At 44.1% G+C, this 22,040-nt stretch overlaps 1 protein-coding gene across 5 annotated transcripts in view; it reads right to left on the reverse strand.

Annotated features, from left to right (window-relative positions):
- Positions 1-1,846: 1,846 nt before the first annotated feature.
- BAHD1 (bromo adjacent homology domain containing 1) overlaps positions 1,847-22,040 on the reverse strand; it is a 116,642-nt gene continuing 96,448 nt past the window's right edge. For all 5 annotated transcript variants that reach the window (XM_056546841.1, XM_056546842.1, XM_056546840.1 and 2 more), the window contains exons 2-7: positions 18,686-20,278; positions 12,083-12,453; positions 10,706-10,865; positions 9,150-9,226; positions 8,463-8,554; positions 1,847-6,447 (exon numbers count right to left, since the gene is read on the reverse strand). In XM_056546841.1, the coding sequence (XP_056402816.1) occupies positions 6,258-6,447; positions 8,463-8,554; positions 9,150-9,226; positions 10,706-10,865; positions 12,083-12,453; positions 18,686-20,189 (2,394 nt within the window). In that variant the 5' untranslated portion in view covers positions 20,190-20,278 and the 3' untranslated portion in view covers positions 1,847-6,257. The remainder of the gene's footprint in view (positions 6,448-8,462; positions 8,555-9,149; positions 9,227-10,705; positions 10,866-12,082; positions 12,454-18,685; positions 20,279-22,040) is intronic.

The raw sequence follows: 22,040 nt of genomic DNA on the forward strand, positions 1-22,040 counted from the left end.
CTGCCTTCTCCAGAGGATCCACACTGATCATGAAAGGTAAGTCAAGGCTTCCCTTTTGCAAAACCTCAACTCCCAGCATGCCCGGACAGCCGTTGGCTGTCCGGGCATGCTGGGAATTGAAGTTTTGTAACATCTGAAGGGCCACAGTTTGAGACTACTGTCCTAAAGTCACTTGCACCTCACAGCAGTCAGGACTCCCAATAATCGGCCCTTGTATATCCTTAGAAGGCCCCTAAGACCCCACTAAGTAGCCCAGTTGGTTGTCTGTAGGGAAAGGCGGCATGAACCCTCCACATATTAAATTTGCCTAGCATTAGTATCTAAAGCTGTAGTTCCAGGAGCAAACCCCAATATAGTCAATGCTAATGGCGGCCATGTTTGAGGTGAAACCCATGCCAAATTTTGGGTATCTCTACCACATTCCGAAGTTTCTGTTTAGCAGTTTGTCCACCGTACTTCTTCCATCTCATCCCAGGGAAGATTCTGATACAAAGATCTAAAATAAATAGTTTTGGACCCAATACACATTGCTTGAACACGTAAAATCTGAAATGTCCAATGGAAATCTAACTAAAGGATGATTCCTGAGGCGTCCTTCGTGCCACCTGATGGATTCAGTAGATCCTCGAATAAAGAAAAAAAAAAAAAAAAAACATTCTCTACTGCCTGTGCAACCCCAATTCCATGACGTTCTATGTGAAAGACGAGTCCCTGGTCGAGTTGGTGGAACATATTTTCTTCCGCTGCTCCACCTACCGGAGGAGGAACCAAGACAGTGCCAAGTTTGGTCATAGGTCACCATAGGCTTGAATGGCTACAAATAGGCTAAATTAAACTTGGAATAGAAAAATCTGGTGCAGATGAGACTTCAGGGTAAACCCCAAAACATGTCTACGTCTAGAAGCCAAGGAATATACGGGAAAAGACATCATCATCACCACTTTTGAGATCCACCAACAACCAAAGTCAATGGGGCCTCGTACACCATGTTTCTAGGTCTACTACAGTGGGAAACAGGTTGGCTTTTACTTTATAGGTTTCTTCTACTCCTATTTCTTGGCCGCTTTCTACTTGTTCTGAGAAATCATGTAAGGTACGAGGTTAAATCTGAACGGTTAACTCACGTGAACGTCTTCAAACAAGCTACGTCCCCAAGTGACTCTTATCAAGATCCAGGCGGACACATTTTAATGTGTAAAAAGCCAATGCCATGGTCTGTAGGACCTCATTTGATTATATTATAGCAGACCAATTGGAAGTGACATAATTGGAAAACTGATTAAAAAACAAAAGTGAAACTAAAAGTGAAACTAAAAGTTCTCTAGATCTCTGGTCAGGTGTAACGCTCCGTAACTGAAGAACACCTCTTTGGTATCAATAATAATGTATCCGATCCCACCCCCGGGGGTCATGACTTTACAGTATTATTATTCATTTTCTTTTTTTTAGAGCCTGAACTTTCACGTTCCCACCATGGGCAATGAAACTGAAAATGCAGATTTGTAATGTGACTCAGTGATTCCAGTGATACAGTGTGATCATTTAATCAATGGATTAGTGCAAGCTACAGAGATCATCTGCCACTTATTTCAGATTCCGTCTAAAATGGTTTCTGGTACAAATGTCCTTTGGTTTTTTTTTTTCCTTTTGTGATGTTTTTGTCATTTTTTTGTTTTTCGTTTTAAAGTAATTTTTCTCACTAGCAAAATTTAACAGCTGGATTCCGATAAACAAAAGTGTATCTAGATTGTATACACATAAGGCAAATGGCAAATATATTGAGCAATCGGGTAGCAGTTTCATAGAATAGGACTGGGAATTTTTTTTTCTTTTATATATATATATATATATATATATATATTTTTTTTTTTTGGAAGGGACACGTAAGTAAACTCATACAATTGCTACCTTGGAATTGTGAATTTGGATTATTAGGGGGAAAAAGCTGAATATATTAAAGAGCATCTGTCGTCGAAATTTAGGTTGTCTTGGTTTGGACAAACCCCTATTCAAGAAAGAAGAACCACGATGATGAGCCGGTGGCACCGGGCCCTTTCCGAGATCACCTGCTATCACCGGGAGAAGGGGGGGGGGGGGGGCTCGTCTTTGCTTCCCCTGCTGGTCTACAGGAGTATTACGCGGCACACGCTAAAATTTGATCTGGTTGAAAAAAGATGGACACAAATAGTGGAGCCATCTCTATAACATTGTCTAAAGCAGATCTGTCATGACGCTATGTCGCCCTATTTAGGGCACAAAAAAATGGTGCTGTTTGGTCAAACGCCTCCAGACATCAGCCGTATATGTATGGCAAAAGTCACAGGAGAATGTGGGGAGCAGGCTCAGGAGCTGAGCCTGCTCTATACAAAGCAGGTGCAGCTAAAGTGACTGGGATCAGAGTTAATTCCAATGCCAGCCACTTAAAGTGGTACTCCGGTGCTCCAGTGTTCTGAACATTTTGTTCAGAACGCTTGGAGCCGGAGGCCGCGATCGTGATATCACGGCCACTCCCCCCTTGTGACGTCACCCCACACCCCCTTCATTCATGTCTATGGGAGGGGGCGTGTCGGCCGACACGTCCCCCTCCCATAGACATGAATGGAGGGGGCATGGTGTAAACTCACGAGGGGGCGTGGCCATGACCTCAGGACCACTGCCGCAGGAACCCGGCGTTTGTTTCAAATGCAGGGTGCTGCGGGGGATTGCGGGGGGCCCCAGCGGCGGGACCCCCGTGATCATACATCTTATCCACTTTAACCGCTTAAGTGACACGCAGCATCTAAGCAGTTAAAAAGTGGGATGAGGCCCTGTCATCCAATAGCCCCTGTATTGTGACAATACACAAATAAGTATAACAGTGTGCTGTACAGTCAGGTCCCCTTGTAAGACTAAGACAACGCCAAAAAAATAAAAAATAATAATTTACAATCTAAAAAACAAATATTTAAAAGATCAAATATTTAAAGATCCCCCTTTTCCCATTATTTTGATTAAAAATATAGAAAAAAAAAATATGAATATATAAAAATAAACAAAACTGATATCGCGGTATCCGTAACAATCTGAACGCATAATGAAAAAACAAAACAATGGAAGAATTAATTTTTTTTTGTCACCTTGCTCTGCTCCCCCCAAAAATCTTCTACAAATTAAAACCAGTAAAAAATACTGCTAACCCCACAAAAAACGAGCATTCACACAGCTTCATTTCATCGAGAGAAAAAAATAAAAATGATGTGAATGGTGACAAAAAGCTATTTATTAAAGGTTTTATGATTTTGTAAACATAGTAAAAAATATATCAATAATTCATATAAATTTGGTATTAACGCAATCGCACTGTCCCGCAGGAATAAAGTTAACGAGTCATTTGTACAGCCGTAGCAAAAAAAAAAAAAAAAAAGAATCGCAGAATTGTGTTTTGTTTCATCCAAACCCTCAACAACAAAAAATGTAAAAAAATTTTCAATACATCATTTAGTACATTAAATTTTATTATAAAATACTACTTGTCCTGCAAAAAACAAGCCCTTATTTCGACAGGAAGAAAAAAAAAAAGTTACTGCTCTTGGAAGGCGAGCATGAAAAATAAAAGGAGAAGCCAAAATTGGCTCTTTTAGGAAGGGGTTAAAACAGGGCGCCATATTGTAATAACAAATCTGCTTTAGACATGACCAGAGGCTACAATGGAGACATTAAAGGCTACGGAAACTTGGCAACATTTTTTTTTGGGGGTGGGGGGGGGGGCTAAAGTCCTTTTTTATGCTTGGGTTTTATTAAAAAATTTTTGCAGTTTTGCTTCTGCAGCTTCTAGGAATCAGATAACATAGTAAAAGCTTGTCTGACGGATTGGTCTCCAGCTTCTCCTGAGCGATTGTCACTCTAAGCCAATGTTTTCCAACCAGGGTGTCTCCAGCTGTTGCAATACTATCACTCCCAGCATGCTGGGAGCTGTAGTGTTGCAACACCTGGAGGCACCCTGGTTGGGAAACATTAATCTAAGCTGAATTTGATCAACTCAAAGTCAATCAATCAGTCTCCTTCCTCCTCTGGCAGCGGATATTACAGTAATTTCTTACTTTCGAATACAGATGTACAATCCTAACAAACTGAAGAAAGGATTATGGGTACTGCAGGGCCTCTACATTCGTGGCTAATTCCAATTGGCTACAAAGAGAAACTAGCTGTGGGGAGAGCAACTGAGCATGTGCGTCCACCAGTAGGTGGTCACGCACATTGCTGCAGACTTTAAACACCAGGTGGACCCTTTTTTTTATCCTATTTTTTTTTATGAATGGACACCCTGTTATCCAGTCTTCCCCTACCTGTGACCCTCCAGCCGTTGCAAACTACAACTCCCAGCATGTTAGGAGTTGTAGTTCTACAACAGGTTGCAGAACACTGATTCGCCAACAGATGCTCTTTAATGGGGTCAGCCCACAACAGTTATGTATGATCGCTCAGGTCTGACCAACAGGAACCCCCATGATCAAAGCAGTGGTCTCCAAGCCCTGTCCAGATGTTGCAAAACTATGACTCCCAGCATGCCCGGACAGAGGCTGTCCGGGCATGCTGGGAGTTGTAGTTTTGCAAAATTTGGAGGGCCACATTTTGGTGACCACTGATCAAGAGAATGGTGATCCCCAGCATAATTGGCATGACCATCACTCCAGTGACTGCCTAAGGTGCACTACCGCACCTTGATCAGTAGGGGTCCCCAGCAGTCAAACTGTTTTAATGGGCCACCCCACCTTTTACATTACATTGGGGATGCAACTCAACTACTTCCAACCTCTATACAAAGAGTCATCTTGTCTCCGCAAAAACGACCGTGTCCGGATTGACATTTCTTTTACAACGAGTCGTCTTGTCTCTGCAAAAAACGACCGTGTCCGGATTGACATTTCTTTTACAACGAGTCGTCTAATCTCTGCAAAAAACGACCGTGTCCAGATTGACATTTCTTTTACAATGAGTCGTCTAATCTCTGCAAAAAACGACCGTGTCCGGATTGACATTTCATTTACAACAAGTCATCTTGTCTCTGCAAAAAAAACGACCGTGTCCGGATTGACATTTCATTTACAACGAGTCATCTTGTCTCTGCAAAAAAAACGACCGTGTCCGGATTGACATTTCTTTTACAACGAGTCGTCTTGTCTCTGCAAAAAACGACCGTGTCCAGATTGACATTTCTTTTACAACGAGTCGTTTCGTCTCTGCAAAAAACGACCGTGTCCGGATTGACATTTCTTTTACAATGAGTTGTCTTGTCTCTGCAAAAAACGACCGTGTCCGGATTGACATTTCTTTTACAACTAGTCGTTTCGTCTCTGCAAAAAATGACTGTGTCCGGATTGACATTTCTTTTACGGGTCGTCCTGTCTCTGCAAAAAACGATCGTGTACGGATTTACATTTCTTTTACGAGTCGTCTTGTCTCCGCAAAAAACAACTGCGTCCGAATTGGCATTTCTTTGCATTTTATATCTCTTTCTTATAGCAAATTATTTAAAAAAAAGAAATAATTTAAAAATGTAATCGTAAAATAAACTCTCTACGCTTGATGTGAAGAGCAGATATGCGTCATATCTACTCGAAAAAATCCTGAACCCATGGGCGTTCCTTTTGTTTTGTAGCCGAGATGGGGAGGGGGGGTGACGCAATAAGTTAATGAAAAGAGAATGAGGTACGCTCTAAGTGGAACAAGTCACTCTCAAAAATAAAATAAAAATGAGGGGGGGAAACAAAAACCTGCCTGAACTTCCAGAAGTGTTACTGTGTGGGTATGAAAGGGACCTGTGTGACATTAAGGCATTCGGACCCCGTTGGGGCCCAATCATGCACTAACACATCCCTACACAACCTTACAACCATGGTTCTGGACCTGATGTACTGGCTTATGCTTCCCCAATATATATATATAATATATAGACTTTATTATATTTATATATATATTTATATTTTATATTTTCTCTCTCTCTTTTTTTTTGTGTTTTTTTTGTGTTTTGTTTTATCTCTTTACTGCTCATCTCTATTGAAGTGCTGTGCTTTCGTCTGCTGCGTACTGTAACCAGTGTCTGTTCCTGAATCCGGAGCCGAGCGGCGGCTACTACAAGAAGTTCCCAACTCCTCCTCCTCTTTCTCTTTCTTCTTGGGAAGATGTCTGAAGCAGTCTTAGGCTGCAAAGGCCTTTGAATTCTGACACCCACTTTTTTTTTTTTTTCACGTTGATGTCTCCTTCAGAAGTTTCTACCGCTACTGAGGGTTCTTCAGGATGCGGCCATGTCTGAAATCGTACACGTGCCGGCACAAGAATACTAGTTCTGGGTCAGTGCTGTCTGGAACCCTGCGGTGTATGGGGGTGCAATACTCTTCTGAGGGAGGGACAATCAAGGCTTTCCTGTTCGGGCAGCCCTCCTTCCGACGCTTTACCAAGGCACAAAATCTGCAAAAAAAATTAGCGTAAAACAGTGGGATACATATACAACAATACTCAGATACCTATATAACACATCTACATATATAATAGTAATTTACATATATATATATATCATCTGCATATAACACAACAATCATCTACACATATATATATATATATATATATATATATATATATATATACACATATATACAGTCTCATCCAAAAGAGCTGCACACCTAAGCAAAGGTGCCTGTTGTGTCAGGTCCGGTCCAGGACCCCCAGTAGTAGAGAGAAGAAAAAAAAAAAAGCGGGACTCATATATATTTTATATATATATATATATATATATATATATATATATATATATACATATATATAACAACAATCATCTACATATAAAAAAAAACATCATCTACATATAAAACAACAATCATCCACATATATAACAACAATAATCCGCATACATAACAACAATCATCTACATATATAACAGTTATCTACATATATAACAACAGTCATCTATATATAAAACAATCATCTACATATATAACAACAATCATCTACATATAAAACAACAATCATCTACATATAAAACAACAATCATCTACATATATAAAACAACAATCATCTACATATAAAACAACAATCCTCTACATATATAACAACAATCATCCACATGTCATCTACACATCTACATAAAAACAACAGTCTTATTTATAAAACATTTTATAAAACAATTTATAAAACAACAATCATCTACATATAAAACAACAGTGATCTACATATATAACAACAGTCATCTACATAAAAAACAACAAACAATCATATACATATATATATAAATAAATAAATAAAACAACAATCATCCACATATATAACAACAGTCATCTACATATAAAACAACAATCATATATATATTTAAAACAACAATCATCCACATAACAACAGTCATCTACATATAAAACAACAATCATCTACATATAAAACAACAATCATATATATATATATATATATATATATATATATATATATATACAACAATCATCCACATCTATAACAACAATCATCCACATCTATAACAACACTCATCCACATCTATAACAACACTCATCCACATATATAACAACACTCATCCACATATATAACAACCATCATCTACATATATATAAAAACAGTCTTCCTTATATAAAACAACAATCATCTACATATATAACAACAGTCATCTAAATATAAAACAACAACCATCTACATATAAAACAACAATCATTCATCTACATATATAACAATCATCTACATATAACAACAATCATCTACATATCTACATATATAACAACAATCTTCTACATATCTACATATATAACAACAATCATCTACATATATAACAACAATCATCTACATATAAAACAACAATCATCTACATATAAAACAACAATCATTCATCTACATATCTACATATATATAACAACAATCATATACATATGTACATATAAAACAACAATCATTCATCTACATATATAACAACAATCATATACATATGTACATATAAAACAACAATCATATACATATGTACATATATAACAACAATCATTTATCTACATATATAACAACAATCATATACATATGTACATATAAAACAACAATCATTCATCTACATATATACCAACAATCATATACATATGTACATATAAAACAACAATCATTCATCTACATATATACCAACAATCATATACATATGTACATATAAAACAACAATCATTCATCTACATATCTACATATATAACAACAATCATTTACATATATAACAACAATCATCCACATGTCATCTACATATATATATAGCAACAATCATCTACACATCTATTCTACATATACAGTATAACAACAATTATCTACATATATAACAACACTCAGATACCTATATAACACGTCTTCTACATACAGTATATACTACTCCGTTTTTCAAGATTTTTTTATTCAACAGATAAGGCAAATTCCCTTCGGACAGAGAAATATATGTATGGAACAAGACTGCCACCTACCTGCAGTACTCTGCAAATGTCAGGACGTAGCACTTTTCCTCAATGCATGCAATACTGTTCTCATCCTGATGACGGGATGCAAAGATCTCATTCTGCAAGGAGTCAGGGACATAGTCAATATGGGTCCTAGACATTGTAATAAGAGCCTACAGCAAACTCCACATGCAAAACTACAACTCCCAGCATGCCCGGACAGCCAACGGCTGTCCGGGCATGCTGGGAGTTGTAGTTTTGCAACAGCTGGAGGCACCCTGGTTGGGAAATATTGACCTATATAGTTACATACACTGTTATATACACTGTTGGCTGTCCAGGCATGCTGGGAGTTGTAGTTTTGCAACAGCTGGAGGCACACTGGTTGGGAAATACTGGCCTATATAGTTATATAGATGTAATATACAGACTAGACACTGACTGGACAATCACAATGTACATCACTAACAGCCCGTTGAATTATAAGAAGAATTGTGCAATGCTTAATTTCTCCACATGGTGGCGCTGCAGGAGAGCTGAACAATTGCTATATTCCAGCTGATCACCGTGACCCCTAGGGTTGAGCGATCTGAGCCATGTTTGGCCGCCTAGATGCCGTAGTTTCTCTTGACCACAGCATCTAAGGTGGTTAAATGGCCGGGATCGGAGTTATCGCTGATCTTGACAAACTGTACACACGGACACGTGACTGACCTGGTGCATACTGGGATTTCGTCCTCCCTGAGTGTGCTCTGGCCGGTAGTACCAGAAGAGACTCATCATCAGCTCACCTGGAAGGAAATGAAGGGACGGATTATCATGCTGCACCGCACGTGCTCGCCTGTTAGTGACAGATACCACGGCTACAGTGTCTATGGGGAGTCTAAGGTAGTCAGACACGCCGCCTGTCTCCCCATTTGTTTAGGCTGATGCCCCCTCCCTTCCGCTGCAGCTCTACTTCTTCTGATTGGCTGCTGTGTATAGGTAAAGTGTCAATGGGGAGGTAATCTAAGAAATGCCCCCTACCTACTAATTGGTCCAGACTACTGCCCCCTCCAGCTCTGCTTCTTCTTACTGGCTGCTGTGTATAGATACAGTGTCTATAGGGGTAAACTGAGGAAGTCTAAGACACGCCTCCTGTCTCCTCATTGGTCCAGACTACTGTCCCCTCCCTCCCCCTGCAGTTCTGCTTCTTCTTACTGGCTGCTGTGTATAGATACAGTGTCTATAGGGGGTAAACTGAGGAAGTCTAAGACACGCCTCCTGTCTCCTCATTGGTCCAGACTACTGTCCCCTCCCTCCCCCTGCAGCTCTGCTTCCTCTGACTGGCTGCTGTGTATAGATACAGTGTCTATAGGGGGTAAACTGAGGAAGTCTAAGACACGCCTCCTGTCTCCTTATTGGTCCAGACAGCTGCCCCCTCCCTCCCCCTGCAGCTCTGCTTCCTCTGACCGGCTGCTGTGTATAGATACAGTGTCTATAGGGGGTAAACTGAGGAAGTCTAAGACACGCCTCCTGTCTCCTCATTGGTCCACAGTACTGTCCCCTCCCTCCCCCTGCAGCCCTGCTTCCTCTGACCGGCTGCTGTGTATAGATACAGAGTCTATAGGGGGGTAAACTGAGGAAGTCTAAGACACGCCTCCTGTCTTCTCATTGGTTTAGGCTGCTGTCCCCTCCCTCTCTGCTTATTTTTACTGGCTGCTGTGTATAGATACAGTGTCTGTGGGGAGAAGTCTGAGGAAGTCTAAGACACGCCTCCCGTCTCCTCATTGGTCCAGACAGCTGCCCCCTCCCTCCCCCTGCAGCTCTGCTTCCTATGACCGGCTGCTGTGTATAGATACGAGGATCAGCACAGGACATCAGCGCAGGGGTTTCTATTACAGTAAGGACAGAATTATTACAAGGTACATGCAGCGCTCCGGCTCTCCCATAGAAATATATTGAGGGGGCGTGTCAGCTGCCGCGTCATGTGGTGGTCAGACACGCCTACTTGCCGCTGACTGCCAGGGCCCTGAACGGGAGATCACGGGGGGCCCCAGCGGTCGGACAAGTGATCTGAAACGTATCACTTAGTATAGGGGATACGTTTTCTTATTCCGAGGGCCTAGTGACCAGAACGATAAGGATTATTTTAAAATATAAAAACTAAAATAGAAAATTAGAAAAACTAAAAATAATTAAAAAATATGTTTAACCTAAAAATTTGATTTCAACAATAGGTCACATGACACATTTCCTATAATAAAGGATTAATAAAAGGTTTTTGTTACCAGTTTTGGGCTCCTCCCAGAGAGCGGATATTTTGGCCACGTACGGCATGGACTTTTTCCTGGGACCAGATTTCAGAAGGACAGTATCGCGGACTCGGATGATTTCCCCGTTCCTCTCCACTGCTTGGTAACTCCTCCGCAGAGCCGGCTCCGGTTCATTCTGGGGGGGGAGAGAGACGGAACTTTACTTAAAGGGGTACTCAGGTGATCCAGCGTCAGAGCTGGAGGCCGTGATGGTGACGTCACGCCATGCCCCCTCCATTCATGTCTATGGGAGTGGGCGTGTCTGCCGACACGCCCCCTCCTATAGACATGAATGAAGGGGGCATGGTGTGACGTCATGAGGGGCATGGCTGTGGTGTCACGACCATTAGAACGCAGGGTGCTGCGGGAGAACGAGGGGGGGGGGGTGGGAAATAGGGGATAAGATGTCTAGCAGCGGAATACCCCTTTAAAGGAGCACTCCACTGGCCAGCGTTCGGAACATTTAGTTTTCGTGCTGCAGGGGTTGGCCACGCCCCTCGTGATGTCACAATCACGCCCCTCAATGCAAGTCACGCCCCTTCCCACAGACTTGCATTGAGGGTGTGTGGTTCTGATGTCACGAGGGGCGTGGCTCAAAAATCCCTCTGTTCTGCTGCTCACTCATTCTGGCATCCACTGATCAAGAAGGGGTGTGTCCGAGACAAGCACTGAGCCTGCCCTCACTCACCATGCATTCACTCCCTCCCTGAGTGTGCTGTGCTGGGTCTCTTCCTCCAATCACTGCAGGCTGCTCTGTAACCCCTCCCCTCTGTTTTAATGCTGCAGTCTGATAGGTCAGGAGTGAGCACAGAGGAGTGATAGTCCTGACCACACTTACTGGACTTTGTCCCAGCTTGGAGACCACTGCCATAAAAAAAATTTAAAACTTTTTTTTTTTTCTTTTTAAGTCTGGGTAATTGTTTTTTCATAGATTGTATTTTTTAAAAAAACTTTTTTTTACTGTTAGTTACCTAAACCAGAGTCTGACCACAGTGCTCTCTGCTGACACCTCTGTCAGTGTCAGGAACTGTCCAGAGCAGGAGAGGTTTGCTATGGGGATTTGCTCCTGCTCTGGACAGTTCCTGACATGGACAGAGGTGTCAGCAGAGAGCACTGTGGTCAGACTGGAAAGAAAACACAACTTCCTGTGGAGCATACAGCAGGTGATAAGTACTGGAAGGATTAAGATTTTTAAATAGAAGTAATTTACAAATCTGTCTAACTTTTTGGCACCAGTTGATTTTTTATTTTTTTCCCTTCGGAGCCCCCCCTTTAATACTTTAACAGGTTTTCAACTTATATTGTTTTGTAGATAAGAAGCCTGTAACGTAAAGATGGACGCCAGCCACTCACCACCACGTAGACCGCCTTCTCACACGCCGTTCCAAGAGGCATCCAGCCATTTGTAGCTCTTCTTCTACTGATTCTTTGTTGCTTGGGGTGACTGTGACCTTTGCTGGGTTTGTCGTCGGCCGCATGGACGCACCCCGACGTGTTTCGCACCCCCGACTTGGAGCCGCTGGGGGGTTTGGAGCTCTGCGGGCATTCGCGTGCGGTTTTCAGCATGGCCATTGTCTGAGGTTCTGAGTTGGGCGTCTGTAGGTAGGGGACGGGCTCAGCAGCAGGTGGGACACTTGGGACTGGGCATCCTGAGAGAGGGTGAGCAGGCGACACGGGGTGACCCGCTGCCGGGATCGTTAGCTGGTCGAGAGATTTGTACCCATCTGAGAGGAAGGAAACAAAACAAAAAGCATTAAATGGCAAGAGACATCACTACACAACACTGGAATACGAATGTGGACAGTACAGAAAAAAACTGCAATACCACATACAACCTGGGGATAAGTGTGGCGCCCTTTTTGGAAGAGAGCAGCCATGTTTTTCTACTACTAGGCAAAGGGGTATTATCTGGCCAAAAAAGGGTTTTCTGGATCCCTCCGGCCTACTTGCTGCTGCTGGAGGGGTCTAAGAAGTCAAAAACAGCCGAGCCGGTTGTCTAAGGCAATTTGCAAAACTCCTATGGAAATTACCGGGAGTTGTGTAAATGGTGTAGATGCTGGAGTAAATCCTGGTGTGCACCATTTTCACAACAGGTCCTTCGTCATGTGTCACAGCAGGTCCTTCGTCATGTGTCACAGCAGGTCCTTCGTCATGTGTCACAGCAGGTCCTTCGTCATGTGTCACAGCAGGTCCTTCGTCATGTGTCACAGCAGGTCCTTCGTCATGTGTCACAGCAGGTCCTTCGTCATGTGTCACAGCAGGTCCTTCGTCATGTGTCACAGCAGGTCCTTCGTCATGTGTCACAGCAGGTCCTTCGTCATGTGTCACAGCAGGTCCTTCGTCATGTGTCACAGCAGGTCCTTCGTCATGTGTCACAGCAGGTCCTTCGTCATGTGTCACAGCAGGTCCTTCGTCATGTGTCACAGCAGGTCCTTCGTCATGTGTCACAGCAGGTCCTTCTTCATGTGTCACAGCAGGTCCTTCGTCATGTGTCACAGCAGGTCCTTCTTCATGTGTCACAGCAGGTCCTTCTTCATGTGTCACAGCAGGTCCTTCTTCATGTGTCACAGCAGGTCCTTCTTCATGTGTCACAGCAGGTCCTTCTTCATGTGTCACAGCAGGTCCTTCGTCATGTGTCACAGCAGGTCCTTCGTCATGTGTCACAGCAGGTCCTTCGTCATGTGTCACAGCAGGTCCTTCGTCATGTGTCACAGCAGGTCCTTCATGTGTCACAGCAGGTCCTTCATGTGTCACAGCAGGTCCTTCATGTGTCACTGCAGGTCCTTCTTCATGTGTCACAGCAGGTCCTTCTTCATGTGTCACAGCAGGTCCTTCTTCATGTGTCACAGCAGGTCCTTCTTCATGTGTCACAGCAGGTCCTTCTTCATGTGTCACAGCAGGTCCTTCTTCATGTGTCACAGCAGGTCCTTCTTCATGTGTCACAGCAGGTCCTTCTTCATGTGTCACAGCAGGTCCTTCATCATGTGTCACAGCAGGTCCTTCTTCATGTGTCACAGCAGGTCCTTCTTCATGTGTCACAGCAGGTCCTTCTTCATGTGTCACTGCAGGTCCTTCTTCATGTGTCACAGCAGGTCCTTCTTCATGTGTCACAGCAGGTCCTTCTTCATGTGTCACAGCAGGTCCTTATTCATGTGTCACAGCAGGTCCTTATTCATGTGTCACAGCAGGTCCTTCATGTGTCACAGCAGGTCCTTCATCATGTGTCACAGCAGGTCCATCATGTGTCACAGCAGGTCCTTCATCATGTGTCACAGCAGGTCCATCATGTGTCACAGCAGGTCCTTATTCATGTGTCACAGCAGGTCCTTCATGTGTCACAGCAGGTCCTTCATCATGTGTCACAGCAGGTCCTTCATCATGTGTCACAGCAGGTCCTTCATCATGTGTCACAGCAGGTCCTTCATCATGTGTCACAGCAGATCCTTCATCATGTGTCACAGCAGGTCCTTCATGTGTCACAGCAGGTCCTTCATCATGTGTCACAGCAGGTCCATCATGTGTCACAGCAGGTCCTTCATGTGTCACAGCAGGTCTTTCATGTGTCACAGCAGGTCCTTCTTCATGTGTCACAGCAGGTCCTTCTTCATGTGTCACAGCAGGTCCTTCAGCATGTGTCACAGCAGTTCCTTCGTCATGTGTCACAGCAGGTCCTTTCATTCTTCCCACCAAGGTGTCACTGCCGGTCTTTTCCCGTCCCCAGGACTCTCCTCACTCCGCAGTCACTGCTGCTTTACATGTACTCACCTCCATATGTTCCTATCTGATGTCCACCTACATCGGGGTCTTTAGGAGGAGCACACAGTGTTGACTTGCATTGAGGGGGCGTGGCCGTGATGTCACAAGCCTCCAGAGCTGCACCCGATGCTCTAAACGAATGCCGGGCGCAGCAGGGAGATTGCGGGGTCCATATCCTTTAGATAAGGGATATGATGTCTGGGGGCGGAGTACCCCTTTAAGATTATGGATCTCCTCTGGTCACTCAGGCTTATACTTCGGTCACAAGACGTTCTCAGGCCGTCCCATCCACCCTCTTTACGTGTGGTAGTTACCATCCACGAGCCACTTATCAGTTCTGGTTGCATCATGGCCCCCGCTTCCTATGTGGTGTCATCACCAGGACGTCCAGGTCACCACCAATGACCCATTTATCAGTTCTGCTCTGTGATATACGGCGATGGAATTTCCAGTGAAGTTTCTTACTTCTGTATCTAACTTATCTCTTCGTTCTACTTCTCAAATCGCCAACGTCCCGTCCACCTTCAACCTCGAGATGTAATCAGTGAGACGTCTTGATGACTTTAACATGCAGCTTCTTCCCCATGAGACGGCCTCAGACTATGATCACATCTTCATTAGAAGCCGGTCTCATCCACCCTATCAGGGGACTAAGGAAACTCCATAGAAAATTTAATCTTAAAGGGGTATTCCAGGAAAAAAAAAATCTTAATCCTTTCAGTACTTATGAGCTGCTGAAGTTGAGTTGTTCTATTCTGTCTAAGTGCTCTCTGATGACACCTGTCTCGGGAACTGTCCAGAGTAGAAGCAAATCCCCATAGCAAACCTCTCCTACTCTGTGCAGTTCCCGAGATAAGCAGATATGTCAGCAGAGAGCACTTTTGCCAGACAGAAAAGAACAATTCAACTTCAGCAGCTGATAATTATTGGAAGGATTAAGATTTTTTAATAGAAGTCATTTACAAATCTGTTTAACTTTCTGGAGCCAGTCAATATACAAAAAAAAAGTTTTCCTGAAATACCCCTTTAAAGGGGTACTCCACTCCTAGACATCTTATCCCCTATAAGATGTCGGATTGCGGGGGGTCCCGCCACTGGGACCCCCACGATCTCTGCAGGTAGCGGGGGTCGTCACGACCACGCCCCCTCATGACATCACATCCCCTCAATGTAAGTCTATGAAAGGGGGCTGCCACGCCCCCTTCCATAGACTTGCATTGAGGGGACAAGGCGTGACGTGACGCCACGAGGGGCGTGGCCATGACGTCATGACCCCCTTCAAACTACTATATCTAAAATAGATAAACCAAAAAGTTCTTCAAATATAGAAATTCTATCAACATAAGATAGACCAATAGAGCCAGAATGGTGTCATAAATCACACTTAATGTGTGAAACATTACCCCCAATCATGGTCCTAAAAATGAATTCCCTTCCAATCAACACCTGGTCCCGACGTGTTTCTTCCCTAAGAACGGCAGGGTTCATCAGGGGACATAAGAGAGGATCACATGAGACCCATAAATCATATTAGATGACATGGTAGAAAGATATAAAAAGTGCCTATGCTTAAAGAGTAGTGAAACCATTTATCTCCATGGTGGGCCCCCGGATAACACGCACACAGTGCAGCTATACTATCTGCTCATTCTGGGGTATCTAAGCTCAGTGTTAGGCCTTGGTAGTTATCATTTAGGCGTGGTCACTTCTCTTTCTGCAAAACCATGTCATCTAATATCTAACCATGTCATTATAGGTTTCATATGATCCTGTTTTATGTCCCCTGATGAACACTGACCATTTATGGGGAGAAACACGTTGGGACAAAAAAAAAAAAAAGTGTTGATTGGACAGGAATTCATTTTTTTTTTTATGGCTATAATTGGGAGTCATGTTTCACACGTTGTTGTACGATATCCCGAGCATTTATATGAAGGAGTGTGATTTATGACAAATAATTGAGGTGTAGCTATGATGGCAGAATTGCTTTATTTTGGGGACTTTTCAGTTTATTTATTTTAGACGTGTTAAAAGTGACATTTTATACGGAGTCTCAGTCCTAGTCCTCTCATAGGTTAGTATGTTTTTAATGCCTATGTGACATCCCGTTGCTGACCAACTTCAAGTTTCTCCCAAAAACGTCAGCTCTGTATTACAGCAGTGTTTCCCAACCAGGGTGCCTCCAGCTGTTGCAAAACTAAACTCCCAGCATGCCCGGACAGCCGTTGGCTGTCCGGGCATGCTGGGAGTTATAGTTTTGCAACAGCTGGAGGCACCCTGGTTGGGATACACTGTTGTATACGGAGGCCTCACCAATCTGCTACCTGGACTGATAGCAAAAGCCCTGGGGATTCCTACAGAAAGGGCTTTTCCGGAGCAGCAACTTCTCATTGTCGACATAGGACATCTTCTTTGTTATAGAGAGAAAGACGTGCGGGATCTTTTATACGTTTTGAGTCATAACCTTTCAGGGGCCACACCTCGTCACTGAGAGCAAAGGGAGGTGAGGCAAAGCAGTAGTGTATATCTACACAAGTATATTATACACAAGGTACTGAAACATGCTGGGCCATTGTCCCACTGTGCCCATCACCCTCCTGAAGACGCTGCTATTGCAACGAAACAAGTAGAGGGGGCAAAGTGTTGACTTGAAAACATAGGTAGAGGGGGGATTCCCCCACACCAAACTTCAAATAGGGGGGATTCCCTACCTAACTACTGAGGCTTCTACTACCTGATGGGGGGGGGGGGGGGGGTCCCTATGCAGCTACTGGGGGCTTCTACATAATAAGGGGATTCCCTACCTCACTGCAGGAGGCTTCTACCATTGGGGGGGGGGGGGGTATTCCTTATCTACCTAACAGGGGATTCTACCTTATAGGGGAAGATTAGCTACCTAACTACTGGAGGCTTCTACATAATAGGGGGGGGATTCCCTACCTACTGGGGGCTTCTTCCTCATGGGGGGGGGGGGGGGGATTCCCTATCTAACTCCTAGGGACTTCTACCTTATAGGGGCGATTCTCTACCTACCTACTGGTGTCTTCTACCTAATAGGGGGATTCCTTACTTTACTACTGGGGGCTTCTACCTTATAAGGGGTGAATCACTACCTACCTATCAAGGACTTCTGTCTAATTGGGGGATTTCCTACTTAACTACTGCAGGATTCTACCTTATAGGGGGGATTCTCTACCTATCAACGGGGGGCATCTATCTAATAGGGGGGATTTCCTACCTACCAGCTGGAGGCTTCTACCTAATAAGGGGTTCCCTACCTACCGATTTGGGGCTTCCACCTAATAAGGGGGATTGCCTACCTATTGGTGGCTTTTACCTTATAGTGAAGGGTGATTACCTACTTACCTACCTACTGTAGGATTTCTACCTAATAAGGGGGATTCATACCTACCCCTTTGGGCGGGGGGGGGGGGGGCCTCTAATAGAATAGGGGGGATTCCCTACATTCTGGGTGTTTCTACCTAATTGGTGGGATTCCCTAACTACCAACTAGGGGCTTCTACCTAAGAGGTGAGATTCTCTACCTACCTACTGGGGACTTCTACCTAACAGTGGGGGATTCCCCAACAACTGGGGGCTTCGATCGAATAGGTGGAATTCCCTACCTGCCTACCTACTGGGGGGCTTATACCTAATAGGGGGGATTCCCTACCTAACTGGGGACATATCTTAATTATAAGTGTCAGTGAGAGCTTAAAGTTTGACTTTCACCGAGGGCTTCACAAAGTCTAGAGCCACCTCTGCTGTGACATAATTGGTATCGGTGAGTACCTGAGAAAAAGTACTGGTACTCATACTCTTCCCATTAAGAACCGGAATTCTTAATGGGAAGAAAGTTGTTGCCAGACTCTTTAGGGTAGGGTAGTGTGTTCAGACCCTGAAACGACGACGAGAATGAGCAGGGAGAGGAGCGGGTAGCCACGCACTTGTTTCCCTGCTTTGTGTCAGACCTGGACGCCGGCCCCATAGACTTACATTATCGGTCTGTCCCGATGAAACGGGAGAGAGTCGGGAGAAAGCACACTAAGAGCGCGCGTCTCTGGACTCGTTCTCGTCTCTTAATGACAGATATCTGCATACAAGTAAATGGGGCTGTGACTTCCCCTATATAACATTTCCATATACTAACACAACCTACAACACAATGCATTATATTGATGACATTGATAGGGAACGTACCTGTTGTTAAAGGCTTTTTGTATGGATAGGTACTAGTCCCCATGTGAGTGCTGCTAACCCTGCCAAGTGGAAGTCTTATCAGTCCGCAAAGACTATCTGTGTTTGTGCCAGTGTCTTCTCCGTAGGCGTAGCGGGAAGTGCACCACGGGAGGTGCTCGCAGATTGCGCTGGGATGTAAAGAGCTCTGTGATACTAAGAGTTCCTCACAGTGCGCTGGCTGCGAACATGCTTCATCCTTTGGATACATGGAATAATCCGAATACCCATTACACGGTAATCCACTTTGGCCATAAGAAATGTAGTTTCCGTCCAGGGTTCCCACGTTGGAGGAGTCACAGACACAGATACAATCCGTGTGGCTGCCTGGAACCGGCAAATGATGAAGCTGTTGTACTGGAAATGAAGGCTGCTGGAAGTCTTGCTTGGGAGTGGGAGACTTCTCCCCCGGTCGTCCATACTCTGGCTTCATAGAAGCCTGCCCTCCCATCAACAAAGGCAGTCTGTGGTACAAAGGTTGGGAGCCATTGTGTCTCTTGGAAGACTGTTCCACGTGAACGCCCTCCACTCTACCCAAAGACTTCGTTGGCTCTTGATGTTCCGGCTGTAGAAACCTAACGTCAGAGCCTCCATGCCAACCATGGTTGTCCTCAGTTTTCTGATGAAGGAAGTCTTTTTTAGGTTTCATGCAGTTCTTTTTGTGTGATTTTGTTACCTTCAGTTTGGATTTTGAGCAAGCGTTGACCGCACGCCCACTGTCGCTGCTGGACTTGCTCCTATGTTTCAAAGCATGAGCCTTCTCATTGGTGATCTTGAGGAACGCCACAGCGTTAAGGCTCGCCAACCTCTTTGGAGCAGGAGGATAAGACACTTCGCTAGCTACTCTCTTGACGCCGTCGTCGTACACGTCGTCTGGAGTCGACCTATGTTGGACTATACATCTCTGTTTGCTTTTTTTGCTGGCCGGGTAGACATCCAGCTTTTTTAAGGAAGTCCAGTCCATGACTGATTTACGGTTTTCGTTATGTTTGCTTAAGTCTTTATTAAGTTTCTTGGAAGAACAACCATCGTCCCTCTCGAAGAGTAAATTATTCACCGCTTCGGCATTGAGAGAAGCTAGTCTCCGCTTTCGGGGTTCAGGTAGATCCTTTACGGAACCGTCTCCGGTAGATGCCCCCGGAAAGAGTTGTCCTTTTGAATTCATCCTTCTAGGTTCAGAGGGAAGCCCAGTGTGAACTTTCAAAGTCCCAAATTCATCGACCCAACAAGAGATATTGGACGGTGCCCTGCCCGAACCTTGTAAAAGGCGGGCCCCCGTGACATCTTCCAACCGGGTGAGGACGACCGTGCACGTCTTCTCGTTCATATTTGGTGAGAGGTGTCCGCGCAGTTGGTAGGATTTTCTCATGTCCTGGTTTACTGTCCCTCTATTTTGGGCTCGTCCATGACAAGTTAAGTCCTTGAAATAAATCTGACCTGTGTAGCTTGTTTGGGTGGTATCCATCATAAAGTCTGCTGCGTGAAAACACAGTTCTGGTTACTTGGTCAGCAGAGAAGATGATGATCCTCCTCGAACGCGGTCATCATTTCGAGTACCTGCGGAGAAAAGAAACTGGTAAGTTCCAGACCCTAATTCATACAATCCAAACTATATATATATCCAACATGTCACCCAGTCAGAGGCTATATGCCCAGCAGAGGTGCGTGGATATGAGCGTTAGGCTCAGAATTTGTGTTAGGGTCCCATCCTAAATGAGGCCACCTCCCCGTGGCGGATGGGGGGACACGTTTTGATCAAAAAATGCGCTAAGAGCCTAAATTTTTTGACCAATGTGTGCTGCTGCAATCCTCTTTTTTGTATACTCTGTATTTGCCACAGCAGCGTGCACCCAGGTTGTTGTGCTGGCTATTTTTCTTTTTGCTTGTTATATATATATATATATATATATATATATATATATATATACACACACACACACACATATACATGAAAATAATAATTTAACTAATAACTCCAGTAATCATTCACCCCACTGTTGCCTTGCCCATCCAGCACCCAACTATAGTTACATCACTCCAAAGTTAAGCTGGTAAGTCAGCCATAAAACTCTCTCTTCCCATCCCCACATGCACACTCTTCTTGGCTGAGTATGCTTTTGTTCTTGATAGGAGTGGGGACAAAACGCAACTTACTAATAAATTGTTATTTGCCAAAATGCAGAGATCTTCAATTTTACCTTTCCTTTGTAAGCTGTAACGTCAAGTCACAGGCTCTCAAAGCAGTCTGCTCCATCCCTCCTGTCGGCACAGGACAACCTTAGAGATGTGAAGGGGCGAGCTGGTATTACTGCTCATTAGATAAGGCAGTGTGGGGGGGGGGGTCTGTTCTGACAGAAACTACTGTACATCTCTCTGCTGCCTTATCTAGTCATAAAGCTAATGAGCAGTAATACCAGCTCCCCCTTTTAAAATCACTGGTCTCATCGCGTGCTGACAGGAGGGAAGGAAGGATGGAGCAGACTGCTTTGACATGCCTGTGACACGATGTTACAGTTTACAAGGGAGCAGCACGGCTTATATGGAAGATCTGTGCAGTGAGGCTAATAACATTATATTAGTGACGCTATTAGGGTACGTTCACACATGATCTACTATTTTTGCTGCATATTTTCTGCAGCTGATTTTGCTACCCACTGAAGTTTATGAATAGCAAAAAAAAGCTGCACAAAATATGCAGCACATCCTGTAAGTGTGAACGTACCCTTATACTTTTTTGACATGATACACATGTTGTTTCTTTTGCTGGACAACCCCTTTATTCTAATGTGTGTGGCCAGCTTGAGACTGACCATATACCAAAAGATGGCCAACGTATTAATAAATATTGTCCGATCCTGCTGATTTGTGCATGACCAGCCAAACCTCTAATGCAGTGTTTCCTAACCAGGGTGCCTCCAGCTGTTGCAAAATTACAACTCCCTGCATGTAATGAACCATCATATGCTACAGCAGCATGAAGGACAATAGAAAGCAGTATTAAGCAGTGTAAGCTAGTAAGTATAAAACTTACTAGAGCAGTGTTTCCTAACCAGGGTGCCTCCAGCTGTTGCAAAACTACAACTCCTAGCATACAGTCATGTGACTCCATGCAAAAGAAAGAACTTTTATCACAACTGCCTGTTAATGAAAACTAGGGATCGACCGATATTGATTTTTTAGAGCCGATACCGATAACCTGTGAACTTTCAGGCCAATAACCGATAACTTATACCGATATTCCGCCACCCGCTTCTCTCCCCCCTGCCTGTCCTGGGGTCCTGAGTCCAGTTTTATAATGACCTGTTCCCGGGGTCTGCGC

Source organism: Hyla sarda, chromosome 11, assembly GCF_029499605.1.
Source record: "Hyla sarda isolate aHylSar1 chromosome 11, aHylSar1.hap1, whole genome shotgun sequence".
Lineage (NCBI taxonomy): Eukaryota > Metazoa > Chordata > Amphibia > Anura > Hylidae > Hyla > Hyla sarda.